This window comes from Mauremys mutica, chromosome 1 (assembly GCF_020497125.1).
Source record: "Mauremys mutica isolate MM-2020 ecotype Southern chromosome 1, ASM2049712v1, whole genome shotgun sequence".
NCBI classification, from domain to species: domain Eukaryota; kingdom Metazoa; phylum Chordata; order Testudines; family Geoemydidae; genus Mauremys; species Mauremys mutica.
Genome location: NC_059072.1, coordinates 157,460,025 through 157,475,182, shown reverse-complemented (window position 1 = coordinate 157,475,182; position 15,158 = coordinate 157,460,025). Strand labels below are relative to the sequence as shown.

The 15,158-nt window shown below is 44.0% G+C and overlaps 2 protein-coding genes across 6 annotated transcripts in view; one reads left to right on the top strand and one right to left on the bottom strand.

Annotated features, from left to right (window-relative positions):
• CFAP91 (cilia and flagella associated protein 91) overlaps positions 1–15,158 on the top strand; it is a 61,152-nt gene that overhangs the window by 2,786 nt on the left and 43,208 nt on the right. For all 3 annotated transcript variants that reach the window (XM_045001124.1, XM_045001125.1, XM_045001126.1), the window contains 7 exons: positions 3,240–3,397; positions 7,336–7,419; positions 11,875–11,931; positions 12,978–13,159; positions 13,863–14,040; positions 14,538–14,695; positions 14,961–15,143. In XM_045001124.1, the coding sequence (XP_044857059.1) occupies positions 3,240–3,397; positions 7,336–7,419; positions 11,875–11,931; positions 12,978–13,159; positions 13,863–14,040; positions 14,538–14,695; positions 14,961–15,143 (1,000 nt within the window). The remainder of the gene's footprint in view (positions 1–3,239; positions 3,398–7,335; positions 7,420–11,874; positions 11,932–12,977; positions 13,160–13,862; positions 14,041–14,537; positions 14,696–14,960; positions 15,144–15,158) is intronic.
• LOC123359704 (complement C1r subcomponent-like) overlaps positions 1–15,158 on the bottom strand; it is a 57,897-nt gene that overhangs the window by 35,669 nt on the left and 7,070 nt on the right. The gene's annotated exons all lie outside the window — the stretch shown is intronic.

Sequence of the window (15,158 nt, the reverse complement as noted above, 5' to 3'; positions counted from 1 at the left end):
ACTCCTTACCTGAGGAGGTTGTGAAGGCTAGGACTATAACAATGTTTAAAAGGGAACTGGATAAATTTATGGTTGCTAAATCCATAAATGGCTATTAGCCAGGATGGGTAAAGAATGGTGTCCCTAGCCTCTGTTTGTCTGAGGATGGAGATGGATGGCAGGAGAGAGATTACTTGATCATTGCCTGTTAGGTTCACTCCCTCTGGGGCACCTGGCATTGGCCACTGTCGGTAGACAGATACTGGGCTAGATGGACCTTTGGTCTGACCCGGTACAGCCGTTCTTATGTTGATGCACAGCCCTTCTAAAGCAAGCTGATGCCTTCCATGCAATGGAGCCAATAAAAATGTATTATTCAAAGCCTGTTTCCTGTCTCCTCCCTCCCACTTATCCTAAACGCTGTTTCTCTGAAGTTTTTCGATGTCCTCTATGGCTATGTCTACAGTACTAGCTAGCGGTGGGATTCTAGGGTTGCCAATTTTGGTTGGATGGATTCCTGGAGGTTTCATCACATGACATAATCTTTAATTCCTGGAGACTCCAGGACAATCCTGGAGGCAACTCTATGGGATTCCCACCTTGCCTACATGTACTCACAGTACCTCTGGGGGTGGGATTCTCAGCTTGCCTAGATGTACTTACAGTAGCTCAATGAGACCTAGTGGGCGTATAAATAGTTTAGCTGCAATAGCACAAGTACCAGCGGTGGCACAGCTAAGCCATGCCAAGTATGTACCATCGGAGTTCAGCTGGGTTTGTACTCAACACAGCTAAGCTGTGCTGCTGCCTGTGCTACCATGACTATGCTAATATTTATATTTACACTAGCTCTAATTGATCTTGTGTGTGTATGCCCTCATTACTGTAGTATCTGAGAGTCACATAATCTTTATTTATCCCCACAAAACCCTAATGAGGCAGGGAATACTAGTATCCCCATTTTACAGATGGGCGGCTAAGGCACACAGAGAGTAATGTGACTTGCGCAAGGTCACGGATGTGTTTTCACTCAGTCTTTGTCTACACTAGCACTTTTGTCAGCAAAACTTTTTGTCAGGCAGGGATGTGAAAAACAACAAACCCTAACTAACATAAGTTTCACTGACAAAAGTGCCAACATAGCTACTGCCGCTTGTTGGGGATAGTTTAGTTAGGCTGGTGGGAGAGCGCTCTCCTGCTGGCATAGAGTGACTGTATGGGAGACCTTCCAGCGGTGGTGCAGCTGCAGTGGTACAGCTGTGCTGCTGTAATGTATGTAGTGTAGACATTGCCTCAATCCCTGTAGGTCACGAGTGTAAAGGGCATGATGAGAATCTACCAGTTACACCGAGTTGTTGACCCTGTTAGCTTCTGCTGTCACTATGGTTTCTGGTGTGGCTTCCGTGCAGGTAGCAAATAGCATAGAAATACCCACAAATCTTTCTGTCACTCCTAGCTCTGAGCGCATTTTTTTGTTTAAAATGTCTGATGATGCACCAGAAACACCAGATTTCTGAAAGGGAGCCCTTGTATATTGGCTGCTACATGTCCAGTCTATGTATGGAGTATTCCCTCTTGTCTGAAAACCCCAGGATCCAAATTTAGGCCCAAAGTGCATCACTTACTTGAAAATCTCCCCTTCGTGTCAAAATCCCTGTTTAGCCAAATAAATTCCATGTTCCACCATCCTATTTCTTTTTTCCTTTTGGTTTGTTTAAAATGTGCTTATCCACAGCTCTGACCATCTGAATAAGCTGCTGTCTGGTATATAATAAAAACAAGATGGCTTTGAATTCTGGGGCTATAATGTCATCTGATGGGATGAGGATGGTTGTGATAACTTTATGACAGCATTTCCCAGACTTTGAAAGTTGAGTCCTCCTTCAGGAAAATGAAACAAATGGTGCCACCGTTCAAACTCGCCATCTATCGTTAATGGCTTAGTCATAATGAGCCATCATATAGAGTAGATTGTATAGATCTTCATAGTATGCCACTTCCTTTCCTTTCTTACATACTTTGATGAATAGTGAAATACAGATGCTCCCCGGGTTACGTAAGACCTGACAATGCAAATTCACACTTACGGAAAAAGTTCCATAAACCAGAAATAGGATTTTTGAGTTGTGGAAATTTTTGCGTAATGTACAAGTATACGTTTCCGACTTGCGCAAAGTTCGAGTTACACAAGGCTTTCTGGAACAGAAAGATTGCTTAAGTCAGGGGGGCATCTGTAGCACAATGTTGACATTTAGCGTATGTCTGTACTGCAGTTGAGAAGTGTGATTCCCAGCATGGGTATAGAGCAGGGGTCGGCAACCTTTCAGAAGTGGTGTGCCGAGTCTTCATTTATTCACTCTAATTTAAGGTTCCGCGTGCCAGTAATACATTTTAACGTTTTTAGGAGGTCTCTTTCTATAAGTCTATAATATATAACTAAACTATTGTTGTATGTAAAGTAAATAAGGTTTTTAAAATGTTTAAGAAGCTTCATTTAAAATTAAAATGCAGAGCCCCCTGGACCGGTAGCCAGGACCCGGGCAGTGTGAGTACCACTGAAAATCGGCTTGTGTGCCACCTTTGGCGCACGTGCCATAGGTTGCCTATCCCTGGTATAGAGACTTGTGCTATCTCTGCTTGAGCTAGCATGCTGAAAATAGCAGTGTGGATGTTGCAACACTGGCAGCTGCTCGGGCTAGTCTCCCGAGCTCAGACTCCAGTGGTCAGGTGGGCTTGGACTCCAGCAGCTAGCCAGGCCCACACAGGGTCTGTTTACCTGCACTGGAAATCACACCTCCCAGCTGCAATGTAGGCATACCCTTACAGTGCATTAATTGGGCTCCTAAGTTAGCACCCACTGAAATAAATGGGGCAATTCATATCTTAAAGCTGATTTCAGGTTTTCTGCCCACTTAAACAAATGTAGCTGCATCAGTTATATTTAGGCCACATTTTCAAGGATTTATTTGCAGCTACATAGGTTGATACTTAGCCTCTCCATGCCCTTGCCTTTTAGTCCTGTATGTTCCTCATTTGGGGAAGCACTCTTTTACTGATTGATGTCATTAGAGCTTGTCGTCACCTCTACCACCCAGATTTATAGCTCTGTAATTCACAGTAACTTGTTTAATCTCTATATATTTCTCATGCTTTGTTTACATATAAACTCAAAAACACTAGTTGAAGCGATGATCTCTTTAGTGTTTCATGGAATTGCTAAATAACAACTGCCATTTCTCTTGTCTACATGTTAAAATTAGAAAAAGATGCCGATTTTTAAAACCATGTTTAGCAGCCTGGTCCATTATCCCTGGTACAATCTGCGTTTGGAGGAAAGAAATCCTGTGCCCCCATTTATTGACCGAAGGTGGAGAGGCAGGGCCCAGCAGCGCCTAGAGGTTCTTCAGCAGCTTTCTAGGTAAGTATCCTACCATTGGACTATATTTTAAATATATATATATATTTATTTAAAGCTCGTTTTCAATGTGAGCTATAAAAACTTCAGTGATCCAGGCTGGAGCTACTTAAGTGATAGTCTTTCTCCTTTGTCCCTCCCAGGCTGAAGCTGACTGGATTGTCCTTTCTGTGCAGCCCAAGGGTTCATTTGGACTGGACCAGGGCAGGGCTGCCCAGAGAGGGGGCAAGTGGGGCAATTGGCCTGGGCCCCACAGGGGCCCCCATGAGAGTTTTTCGGGGCCTCTGGAGCGGGGTCCTTCACTTGCTCCGGGGGCCCTGGAAAACTCTCGCGGGGCCCAGGCCTCCAGAGCTTCTTCCGCTCCGGGTCTTCCGCAGCAATTCAGCAGTGGGGGGTCCTTCCGCTCCAGCACCTGCCACCGAAGTGCCCCGAAGACCCGCGGCGGGGGGTCCTTCCACCCCGGGCCTGCCGCCAAAGTGTCGGGTCTTCGGCGGCAATTCAGCGGCTGGGGTGCCCAGGCCCCCTGAATCCTCTGGGCGGCCCTGGGGCAGGGTCTTCTTAGTGCAGGAGACCTGTCTGAGGAACTCTCTCCTGGAATATGTCCATTAGGATCCCAGTTCAGCAAAGTACTTCAGCATGCGTTTAAGTGCTTTAGTGAATCAAGGGCTGGAGTCCCTCTGTAGCTGTATTCAAGATTCTGTGTGAGGCCTTCCTATTTAGGTCAGCATCTGACCATTTACCCTCCCTTTTTCAGATGCCCCATCTTGTTTGGTCTCTTTTCCTTAGCCTGCCTTATTTGTTTTGACTAGAGTTGCTGATTACCTGGTCCATTTGGACTAGAGTTGTTTAAATATGGTTTTATTATTTTTTCCCTTGTGCGAATCTGGGACACTGTGCATGGTTGCTATATCAGTTAACAAAATAACACAATATTATTTTGAATAACATGTTGCATATAAACTTACTTCCCAAACTACTTCAAAGAATTAAGGTACATAGGAAGAAGGAGCTGAGGATAGAGAGCTTGTTCCAGTCAGACAATATGAACTGCAGAAGAAAGAGATTCTGCACCAGCTCACATGAAGGGATAGAAAAGAGAATAGTGCTAGGCATGCAGAAAGAGTAGGGAAAGGAACACAAGGTTTGAAAAGTACAATAGGCTGTGTCATGTCCGTGGAGGGGTTTAAAATAAAAAAGGGCAATTTTGAATTGGATCCTGAAATGAATCAAGAGCCAGTGGAGTGATGTGAGGAGATACTTGAGCTTGTCAGAAAATGGGCAGCACTATCGGAAGAGCTGGGACTCAGAAAGGCTATTTGGAAGGGCTAGACAGTAGTCAGACAAGGAGGGATGTTGGCCTGGATGAAGACTTCACAGGGTTTCTTTTAAGCATACAAGAACTAATTCTTTACTCTATCGAGTCTTTATGTTATGCTTTCAAGTTTTAACTATCACCGCTGTGCTATTTTCCTCTCAGCTTATTTTGATCAGAAGTTGAAGCTTGCCAGATTCAGATTTAAGAAATAAGATGTACATTTTTAACAATTGGAACAACTTACCAAGGCCCATGGTGGAGTCTCCATCACTGTCTGGCAACTTTTAAATCAAGATTAGATGTTTTTCTAAAATAGATGTGCTAGTTTAAACAGGAATTAATTTGGGGGAACTCCTATACCCTGTGATATACAGGAGAGATCAGACTAGATCATCACAGTGGTGCCTTCCGATCTTATCATCTTTGTACCAGCATGAAAGTAGCAGGTGAAAGCAGCACTGGCTGTTCTCACACTTACTTCTTGCACTAACTCTGTCAACAAGCTGCATCTAGACTCTGACCTGGTTTTGTGATGCATCTCCTTATGGTTGAAAGTGATTGAGCTTTAAAGTATAATTAACAATAGTGAAACAGTGACTGTCAGCGTGACATGCAGGTTTCCATACCTATTCTTGTTTAGTGATTCCCAGAGTATATCTCCTCATTTTACAAACTAAAAGGTGATTTTTTTTCTAACTTTGAGCACCTCAAACTGCACCCAGGACTTGAAACTCTAACTGGGCTTTTTCTGCCTCTTATACTTCCATTAGTAATAATTTTGCAACAGGAAGTTAATTGACAGTAGAACGGCTTGAAATTTGTTGAAATTTGAACAGATTTCTTAAAATAAAACATTAGAGAAATTAATTAATGAAAAATGTCCAGCATCCCCATCATCAGCTCTCGTTGATAGTGTTGCTGATGCAAGAGACAGAATGTAACCCAGATTGTCCCCAGTAGCTGTGTTAGTTTTGCAGGGCTAACAGGAGTAAATGCTTGTTTGTGTCAGTAAAGTCAGCAGATGTAACTCAAAGATACACAAGGAGCAGATCTGTGGAGTAAGAAGGGGCTATTTGCCCAGTCCCTATTATGGCTATAACTGTACTATAATGAGATGAGTAGCTTATGCTAAAACAGTTAGATCATGAAAATAAGTGCCCGCATGTGCTGAATGAAATAAGAATTCATCTGGATGGAGAAGCACTCTGACGTGGAGACAATGCCAGTAGCAAAAGCCATCAGCTCAATTAACTGATTTGAACTGTAAGCAAAATTTTGCAGTTAAAGGTTTGTCAGAGCCAAGAAAGCATTTCAGGTTCAGATACTAGCATCTTGACCCAAATATTATTTTGTTGCAATACATCGGGGCAGGTGCTGGGAAAGGATGATTTAAAACAACCTTTGCAATGTATTGAACGCCAGAGAAGGTTGATGAAGCCTCATTCTGTCCAGTGTTTGTGGTAGTGGTTGGCTAATCTGTGGGTCTCCGAGTTCCAGAATGCAACTCTTGAGCCTGTGATATGAGGTTCTTGGACTCAGCAGATCACAGCAGGCAGTGCTCTGTTCAATCCAAATAGTCAAACCACATTTCCTACTGGTAATCTATGTCTCTGTAAGCCACGCCTCTGGATTTAAAATTAGGGCAACAACAAACTGCTCCATTTTATATAAATTAGTTTCAAGCTTCTAGTAAGTTGCCAAAGATGGTCTTAAAAATGGCGAAGTGTGACTTTTTGAACTTGTGGAATGACTTACCCAGGGTTCTTATCTGGTGCTGTGGCGTGAGGTTTTTCAGGGAGCTCTATTTCCTGTCTGTAACCTCTTTCATTCATGACCTCTTGAGCTCTCTAAGTAATGTACAACCTCCAAGAAGACATGGACAGGAAATTATAGACAGTCTGTTGCCCTACTTCAAACTCAGTGTAAGGTTCTCCAGGATGGGAAATTTGGGGGGGGGGGGAGTATTGGCTATTTTTTACAAAGGCTGTATTCCAGCCAGTACACTCCTTAAGCCATCCACAAGGTCAGCCTAATTCTTTACTTGTGGAGAATGCAAAATGAAAATTTTAGAGCCAGCCTATCATTTCCAGGTTTGATCAAAATCTGTGTAGCCATTTTTAGTTAGAGAGGGAGACTCTTCTCCTTCATTTGCTTCATCCCCCCCTTGTATTTTGTACCATACAAATATATTCAGATTCTTTTGCATGCCCACACATACAAATAAAAGTAACAGAATTTTACAAATTCAGATTTTCCAGGTGGTTAATCTTCTTTGAGCAATAGTCTCCAGTCCCAAATTTTATTTTAACAGAAGTAATAAATGACTGACTTTATATATTCACAGTGTGAAATTTCCATTAAGTTTAGAGCTGCAGTGTTATATGAGAGACTATAGAGTAATGTAAATGCATAATCTCGATCTTACTTATGCAGATAAAGGTGTTTGCTGCTACTTCATTATAGAGTTTGAGGTGTGTATGTTTTAATGATGCAGCTGTGGGAGTCCAGAGTGAAATAGAAACATTGAAGTATAGTTAAAACAGTATCTTTAAAAAAAAATCAGAACTGCTCTGAACATACTCTCTGAAAATATTTTGATCTGTTTTTATCTTTTTCGGCTTTTTAGATCTCAACCTTCTCTTCAGATTCCTCAAATTGTGTATGAAGATCCTGAAATTAATGGAAGGAACCGCTACAAGTATTTTGAACGGTAAGGAATGAATTAATGACTACCATATATGGAATAGGCCAAATTCCAATCTGTCACTTTGCCTCTGACACTGGTGTAACTCCAGTGACATCAGTGGAGTTGCTCTGGAACACTGCCGCCATTGAGATTAGAATCTAGCCCATTGTGTGACAGAGCACTGAAAAAATGTGAAATACTTAACTTGTGTAGGCAAGTGCAACAGCCAGTCTGTGCTTAGCAGTTGCTTATGCGCATAGCCTTTGGCATTAGACCCAGTCATATCAAGGGAGAGATGCAGCTGACCCAGCTATTGTGGTTTTTCAGTCTCTTGGGCCATGGCTACACTTGCAAATTTGCAGCGCTGCAGCAGGGTGTGAAAACACACCCTCTCCAGCGCTGCAAATTGCGGCGCTGCAAAGCGCCAGTGTGGTCAAAGCCCCAGCGCTGGGAGCGTGGCTCCCAGCGCTGTACGTTATTCCCCACAGGGAGGTGGAGTACGGACAGCGCTGGGAGAGCTCTCTCCCAGCGCTGGCGCTTTGACTACACTTAGCGCTTCAAAGCGCTGCCGCGGCAGTGCTTTGAAATGCAAGTGTAGCCATAGCCTTGGAAATATAAAAGAGGGATTTTTAACTTCAGTTTTGCTACCACTGAAACAAGCAGAAGGCACTACAATTTAACTTTTCATCATAAGAATGACATCTCTTTCAGAACCACACCTCCCCTAGAATTATACTGCAGCCCTGGCATTGGTCTCAATTAGTATAGGACTTGAAATAACTGCTAAATGCCATGATACAAGAGTTTCCAATTTGGCACATATTCATTGCTCATGTGTGCAGGCTCAACTGCCTTTACTTCTGGGGACTTGTGTTATGCTATTAATGAACTTAGCCCCTTTTAAATCCAGTTTTCCAAAATTTCTCACATTTTGCTAGTCTGGTAAAAATGAATCAAAGATGTTTAGAGTTATTTTAGCAAAATGAAGACACAGACTGGCTTGTTCACTGCCACAATTTTAACTTAAACTTTAAAAGCCTCTTAAAAAGGCTATTAGGAAAGCTTGGTAATGAAACTAGGTTAATATTAGTCTCCTCTGACATGGAAATTCCTAGTGTATGTTTCTAAGCAGGAATTATTCATTAATAATCATAGAATATCAGGGTTGGAAGAGACTTCAGGAGGTCATCTAGTCCAACCCCCTGCTCAAAGCAGGACCAATCCCCAGACAGATTTTTGCCCCAGATCCCTAAGTGGCCCCCTCAAGGATTGAACTCACAACCCTGGGTTTAGCAGGCCAATGCTCAAACCACTGAGCTCTCCCTCCCCTGAAAAATAATAATAATAATAATAATACTTAGGACTTGAAGCACATTTCACTTTAAAACTATCTTACTGCACTGAAGGAAACAATCATATTAGATAAACTTAAAATATGGTTGACCTTTAAAGCTGATTTATGTCATAGGATTCCACTTCCGGATTCCCACAGGGTTTAAAGAAACTCAAACATACATACAATGCCGAGAATACACTCAATAGTAACCTTATTTTGGTAACTCTCTTTCTGTTCAACCCCAACTTGAATTACAACATGATTTTAGCAGCTGCTATCTTGAGACCTTCTAGCACTCAAAATTTATTATATATTATCCCAGAAATTAGAACTTGAGAACACCTATCCGGCCATGCTATCCCACTATCCCAGCTTAGTGCTTGAAGAGTTTACTGGCCTAGGATATGGCTACACTTGAGAGTTGCAGCGCTGGGAGTTACAGCGCTGGTCGTACAGCTGTGTAAGGAAAGCGCTGGTGTGTGGCCACACTCACAGCTACCAGCGCTGCAGTGTGGCCACATTTGCAGCATTTGCAGCGCTTTTGGGAGTGATGCATTATGGGCAGCTATCTCAGCGTTCAAGTGGCAGCAACGTGCTTTTCAAAAGAGGGGGGTGGGGTGCAGTGTGACAGGGACCGGGGGAGAGAGAGAGAGTGGATTTTTGGAGCTGACACTGTGTATCAGCTCCCTGCCTTGCAAAATCAGAAATTTTTCCTGACCCCTTACTCTTAACTGCAAACAGCCTGCAGACCAGATAAGCAGCTGCTCCAACGGACTCCCTTTCTCACCCCTTCCCCCGCTGTTTCTCTCGTCAAGCAAACACTCATCCCCCTGCCTGCCTCATTCACAGCAAGGTAGTGGGTTTATCTCATTTGATTGTTCAGTCAGTTACAGATTGATCACGGCAAACAGGAGCTGTGTTTGTTTTTTAGATAAGCAGCTCCCGGAGCCCCGAGTTCACAACAAAACAAAGAGAGGCAGCATAACAAAACAAAGGGAGTAATTTAGTTAAAAGCATTCTGGGATATCTCCTAATACCCTGGAGGCCAATAACAGCGCTGGTCTGTGGCCACACTTTACGAGCAGCGCTGTAGCACCAGCGCTGCAATGGTTATACCCCAAGCAGACCCAGGTGTACAGCCAGCGCTGCAGCCAGGGAGTTGCAGCGCTGGATGTGCCCTGCAGGTGTGGACAATTACTAATTGCAGCGCTGGAAAGCCTCCACCAGCGCTGCAACTCTCAAGTGTAGCCATACCCCTAGTTTAGCAGTCATTGTCTCTGAATTTTTTAAGCATTAACAACTAATACTTTAATTCTTTGGCGGATAGAATTCAAAGCTGTTTTTAGGTGGGAGAAATATATTTTGGGGCGGGGGAGAGCTAGAAAGATCAGAGTGAGCTAGAGAGGGGAGACTTGTATAAACAACACTGAACATCACAATAAACCAGTGCATAACTTTATAAATAGTGAATGTGAATTGGACTATGTCATCTCACACACCTCATATTATGTGACTGTTTTCAAGGCAAGTGCTTTTTTGGTGGGGAGAAAAATATATAGTAATGGACAAGGGGAGAACTTTGTAGTGGGACAATATACCGTATTGTTCCGAGTATAGGCCCCTCCTGATTATAAGCCGCACCTTTAAAGTTTGGTGCTATTTTAAAAAAATTAAATTTTTAACTTTTTTTAACTTAAAGAAAATCTCAGCCGCGGCCGGGACTCAGAGGGCTCTAGGCTGCCCGCTGCGGCGGGGAGCCCAGAGCTCTTTAAATCCCAGCCGCGGCGGGGAATCAGAGCGCTCTGGGCTGCCCGCCGCGGCGGGGAGCCCAGAGCCCTTTAAATCCCAGCCGCGGCCGGGACTCAGAGGGCTCTAGGCTGCCCGCTGCGGCAGGGAGCCCAGAGCTCTTTAAATCCCAGCCGCGGCGGGGAATCAGAGCGCTCTGGGCTGCCCGCCGCGGCGGGGAGCCCAGAGGCCTTGAAAGCCCAGCCGCGGCCGGGACTCAGAGGGCTCTGAGAGCTCATTACAACCCAGCCGCGGCCGGGAGTCAGAGCGCTCTGGGCTGCCCGCTGCGGCGGGGAGCCCAGAGCTCTTTCAATCCCAGCCGCGGCGGGGACTCAGAGGGCTCCGGGCTGCCCGCCGCGGCGGGGAGCCCAGAGCCCTTTAAATCCCAGCCGCAGCCGGGACTCAGAGGGCTCTTGGCTGCCCGCTGCGGCGGGGAGCCCAGAGCCCTTTCAATCCCAGCCGCGGCCGGGACTCAGAGGGCTCTAGGCTGCCCGCTGCGGCGGGGAGCCCAGAGCTCTTTCAATCCCCGCCGCGGCTGGGATTTAAAGGGCTCTGGGCTCCCCGCCGCGGCGGGCAACCCAGAGCCCTCTGAGTCCCGGCCGCGGCTGGGATTTGAAGGGCTCTGGGCTTCCCGCCGCGGCGGGCAGCCCAGAGCCCGCTGATTCCCCGCCGCGGGTGGGATTTAAAGGGCTCTGGGCTCCCCGCCGCGGCGGGCAACCCAGAGCGCTCTGATTCCCGGCCGCGGCTGGGATTTTAAGTATTTTTATTGTTTGTTTTTTTTAAGTTCCTGATTATAGGCCGCACCCCTAATTTAAAGACTTAAATTAGGGGGGAAAAGTGCGGCCTATACTCGGGACAATACGGTAGTAATAGACCCACATCTGAGCCAACCAGTCTTCATATTGTCTCTCTCAATCCTAACTAAAATATATATATATGAACTAAGCCATTAACAATGTTGGTCCTGATTCTCCTCTTCTCACTCCGGTGTAAATCAGTGGTGAGTCCCTTTAAATTAATGGTGTTGGGCCAGTGTAGGAAGTTGTGTAAATTAAAAGCAAAGTGGGCTCTTTGAATGAGGAAGAATTTTTCCACTTGGATAGAACAACAGTTCTCACATGTTGGTTAAGAAATAATGACAGAGTTTCTATAAGAGATTAAAGAACTCCTAACTAATGTGTCCTTAAACGTGCAGAAACAGATCCTCAGCTGTTGTAAATCAGCACTGAAGTCAGTGGAGCTACACTATTTTACAACATCTGAAGATCTGGTCCACAGTTTTGCTAAGCTGTAATATTGTGTTATTGTGCATCTTACTCCCATGGCTGTTGTCTTAAACATGTTTTCTCTCTTTGCAGACCTTTCATCCCCTTTCATAAGCCATTTCCACTAAATGTTGCTTATGCAGTGGCAAAGTAAGTGGTGAGGTTTAGAAAAACAGTTACAACAAGTCAATCTTTAGCCACAAATGTCTACAGGAGACTATTATTTTTAATAGTGAAGCAATAGTGAGAACTCATTAAAAGTTCAGAAAGAATCTGTCTACCAGTATGAAATCCCAGAAAGAGCAAGTTAGGGCCAGATGCCTACAGCTTAGTTCAGACAATGCTTGGGATATGTAAGCAGCACCACATGGTGCAAGAAACAGAGAGACAAATGTCTGAGTCTTAGAGGAGAGGAAATGTCTGATATAGCCACATTTTGAGGTGTTTGTTGCTGATTTTATCAAATGGTGTTGCACTACTGTTTATTTGCATACAACATCCTTATAGTAGGATATCCTTGGTATTCCCGGGGGGGTGGGGTGTGCAGGAGGGACGACGACGCACCAAATTCTGACTTGACATAAACGAGTACAGCTCCCAGTGAAGTCACTGGAATTGTGCTTACTTATGGAGGAATTGAATTATTTCCTGTTTGTGTTGAAAAGGCACAGGCATAAGTTAAAATACAGCAGTCCTGCTTTATCTTGTATTCTTCTAATTGTTTTTGAAGCTACACCCCTTTCCAATAGATTTATTTTGCCCACCCACTGAATGCCAGATCAGTGCAAGTTGTTACACCAGACATGAAACTTACATCACTGTTTATCTCACTGTTGAATTTGGCCCAAATACTTCCATCAAGTTGCAGCTACTTGCATCAGGCTACATTTGGCTCTTAATCCTTAAATACAATGCTGTAATATACATATGTGTTAGATACTTGCATGTAACAGTTTAAGCTTCTTGATGCAGAAGGGTCATGGTTTACGTTCACGTAGGGAGGGATTTTCAGAAGTGCTCAGCAAAGGCCTAACTGCTCTCACTGAAGTCCACTCCATTGATGTCAGTGGGAGCAGAGTTAAGCTAAAGCTGAGCACTTTTGAAAATCACATCTGTAATGAATATTATCTCAAGTTTTAAAACATTAATGTGACAGCATATACAAAAACATGTTCTGGCTCATGGTTGTTTTTTAGAACAGAGCCATATGTTTACCCCTCCATCACCAGTGACAGATCACGCTCTCCCACATCACGAACTCTGGGTACACAGACGGATTACCGGGATGGCGAAGCTCAGACTGACCCGTATTCTCCAGAATATGTAGTACCTCTGGGTTCAATCCCTGAACTGCTGACACTTGCCACTCTCAGTTGGGGTGAGTTGGAAGAACCAGAAACATTTCTTTACAATAATTGTGCTCCCTTCCCTTGAGAATGGCAGAATTGCTGTTTCTCTCTGTCAGATGTCAGTTCTCTCAGCTTTGACATTACCTTGCTGTGTTTCATTGGGATATTTCAGTTTATCTAGCTTTAAAATGAGTGTAATACAAATATTTACCTACATAACAGGCCAGTTGTGAGGCATTTTGTAAGATGTTTTGAGATCATTTAGTTAAATGGCAATAGATATTGTAAGTGCAAATTATTATGATGATTTTCATTTTTCTTTCCACTACTATGAATGCCCCCTGCCTCCAACAGTGGTGAATGCTGGATGCTTCAAAGTAAGGTGTCTATCCTCAAAATCCATCTAAATATGTAATGCTGTTCCATGGAAGGGAAATTTCTTTCTTACCTTTCCCCACCCCCAAACGGATCTCTTTATGCCCAGGAGCAGGAGGAATTACAACCCCCTTTTTAATGTTACCATAACCATGGTAACTGCAGGCTATTCACATTTTAAAAACTCACTGAGCTAGTTGCCTCAGATTTGTTAACTTCCATCTTTCAAGTATTCGGTCTCTATTTACTGTAGGGTTTTCTACTGTGCTCAACGCTATAATAGCTTTATATGTTACTCATGGATAGTGCCCTGCCCCACAGTCTTTCTAAAGAACTACTGCTTCTTTTCCCTGTAAGGGCGGGGTCTTCCAGCAGGACAAGCTGAGGTGGAGATGATTGAACGTGCCCGGGAGAAATGTGACTGGGAAGCAACTCTACCACCACTTAGTGATCTCTCACAAACTGAGAAGAGGAGGAAGATGATGGATGACATGGAGAGGAAGGAGTGGGCCTTCAGAGAACAGGAAATAGAAAAGTAGGTACAAATTATATGCAGTGTTGCTCTTTCAGTTGTAAGGAACCTAAGTGGAGTTTGAAATCAGGTAGGTCAGGGGATCGGCAGTAGGATGCATGGACTTTTATCTCTAGGTTGCCTATTCATTAGTGACGGAAGGTCATCATTTTTTGTAATTTGAGTCCAGTTCCTCAATTCATCCGAAAAACCACCACCACAAATGGCACTCTTGTTGGTGTATTCAGAATAGATGAAATTTCTGAACGGGCATGGAGGAACCAAACTGAAATTGAAGTACACTGATTTTGGGGGATTTTTTTGGTGAAAGAAGCTAATACCCAACACCTTGCACCAGGGATAAACTCACTTTTAAAAATGAAAAGACTAAAATGTTGTATTTGCAGTCTGGCTGTATTTTACAGATAGGTCAATAGGTAAGTTGTGTTTAAATATAGCAGTGCGGTTTGGGAGCTCTGTGAGCACCTCCATTTATACCTTGCCTTTTTTTCCTCTTGAAGATTGCAAGATGTGAGACTAGAAGTTTTAAAGAAGCTTTTGAGGAGACGAGAGGAGGATCAGAATGAAGTGGATGTCAATCGCTTGGACACCCACTGGTTTAACCATCAGCAAGACAAAGAAGAGAGAGTGAGAAAAATTAAACACGAACATATAAAAGGTAATTTGGAGGATAAGGAAAATAGTATAAGGGGGGCTTAGTTTCCATACCACGCTATCTCCCTCCACTCCATTTTTACAAGGCTGCAGCTGTGTATTCAAGATGAGGGCATCCACAGACCACACTGTAGAACTCCTTGGGCCATATTGGTCTGTCGGCCACACTTCTTACTAGAGGAATGACAGCCTGACTGAATTTCTTAGGCTATGACTCTTTCAGAACTGTACGTGTCAGGGAATGTCTCATGGTTGCAATTCCTTTTCAGCAATGAGAAAGCTAATAGCTAAAGGGAAGAATGTGGAGGGGAAGTTGGAGAGACGAGATGTCATCAGGGACTATACTGATTATGCATCACAGCCCTATGGACCTCTGTCCAGAATTGGTTACTTTCCGGACAACCATTCTGAACGTTATGTAGTAAAAAACCACTTTCTTAACACCTACGAGGGTAAGGCAGCTTGGA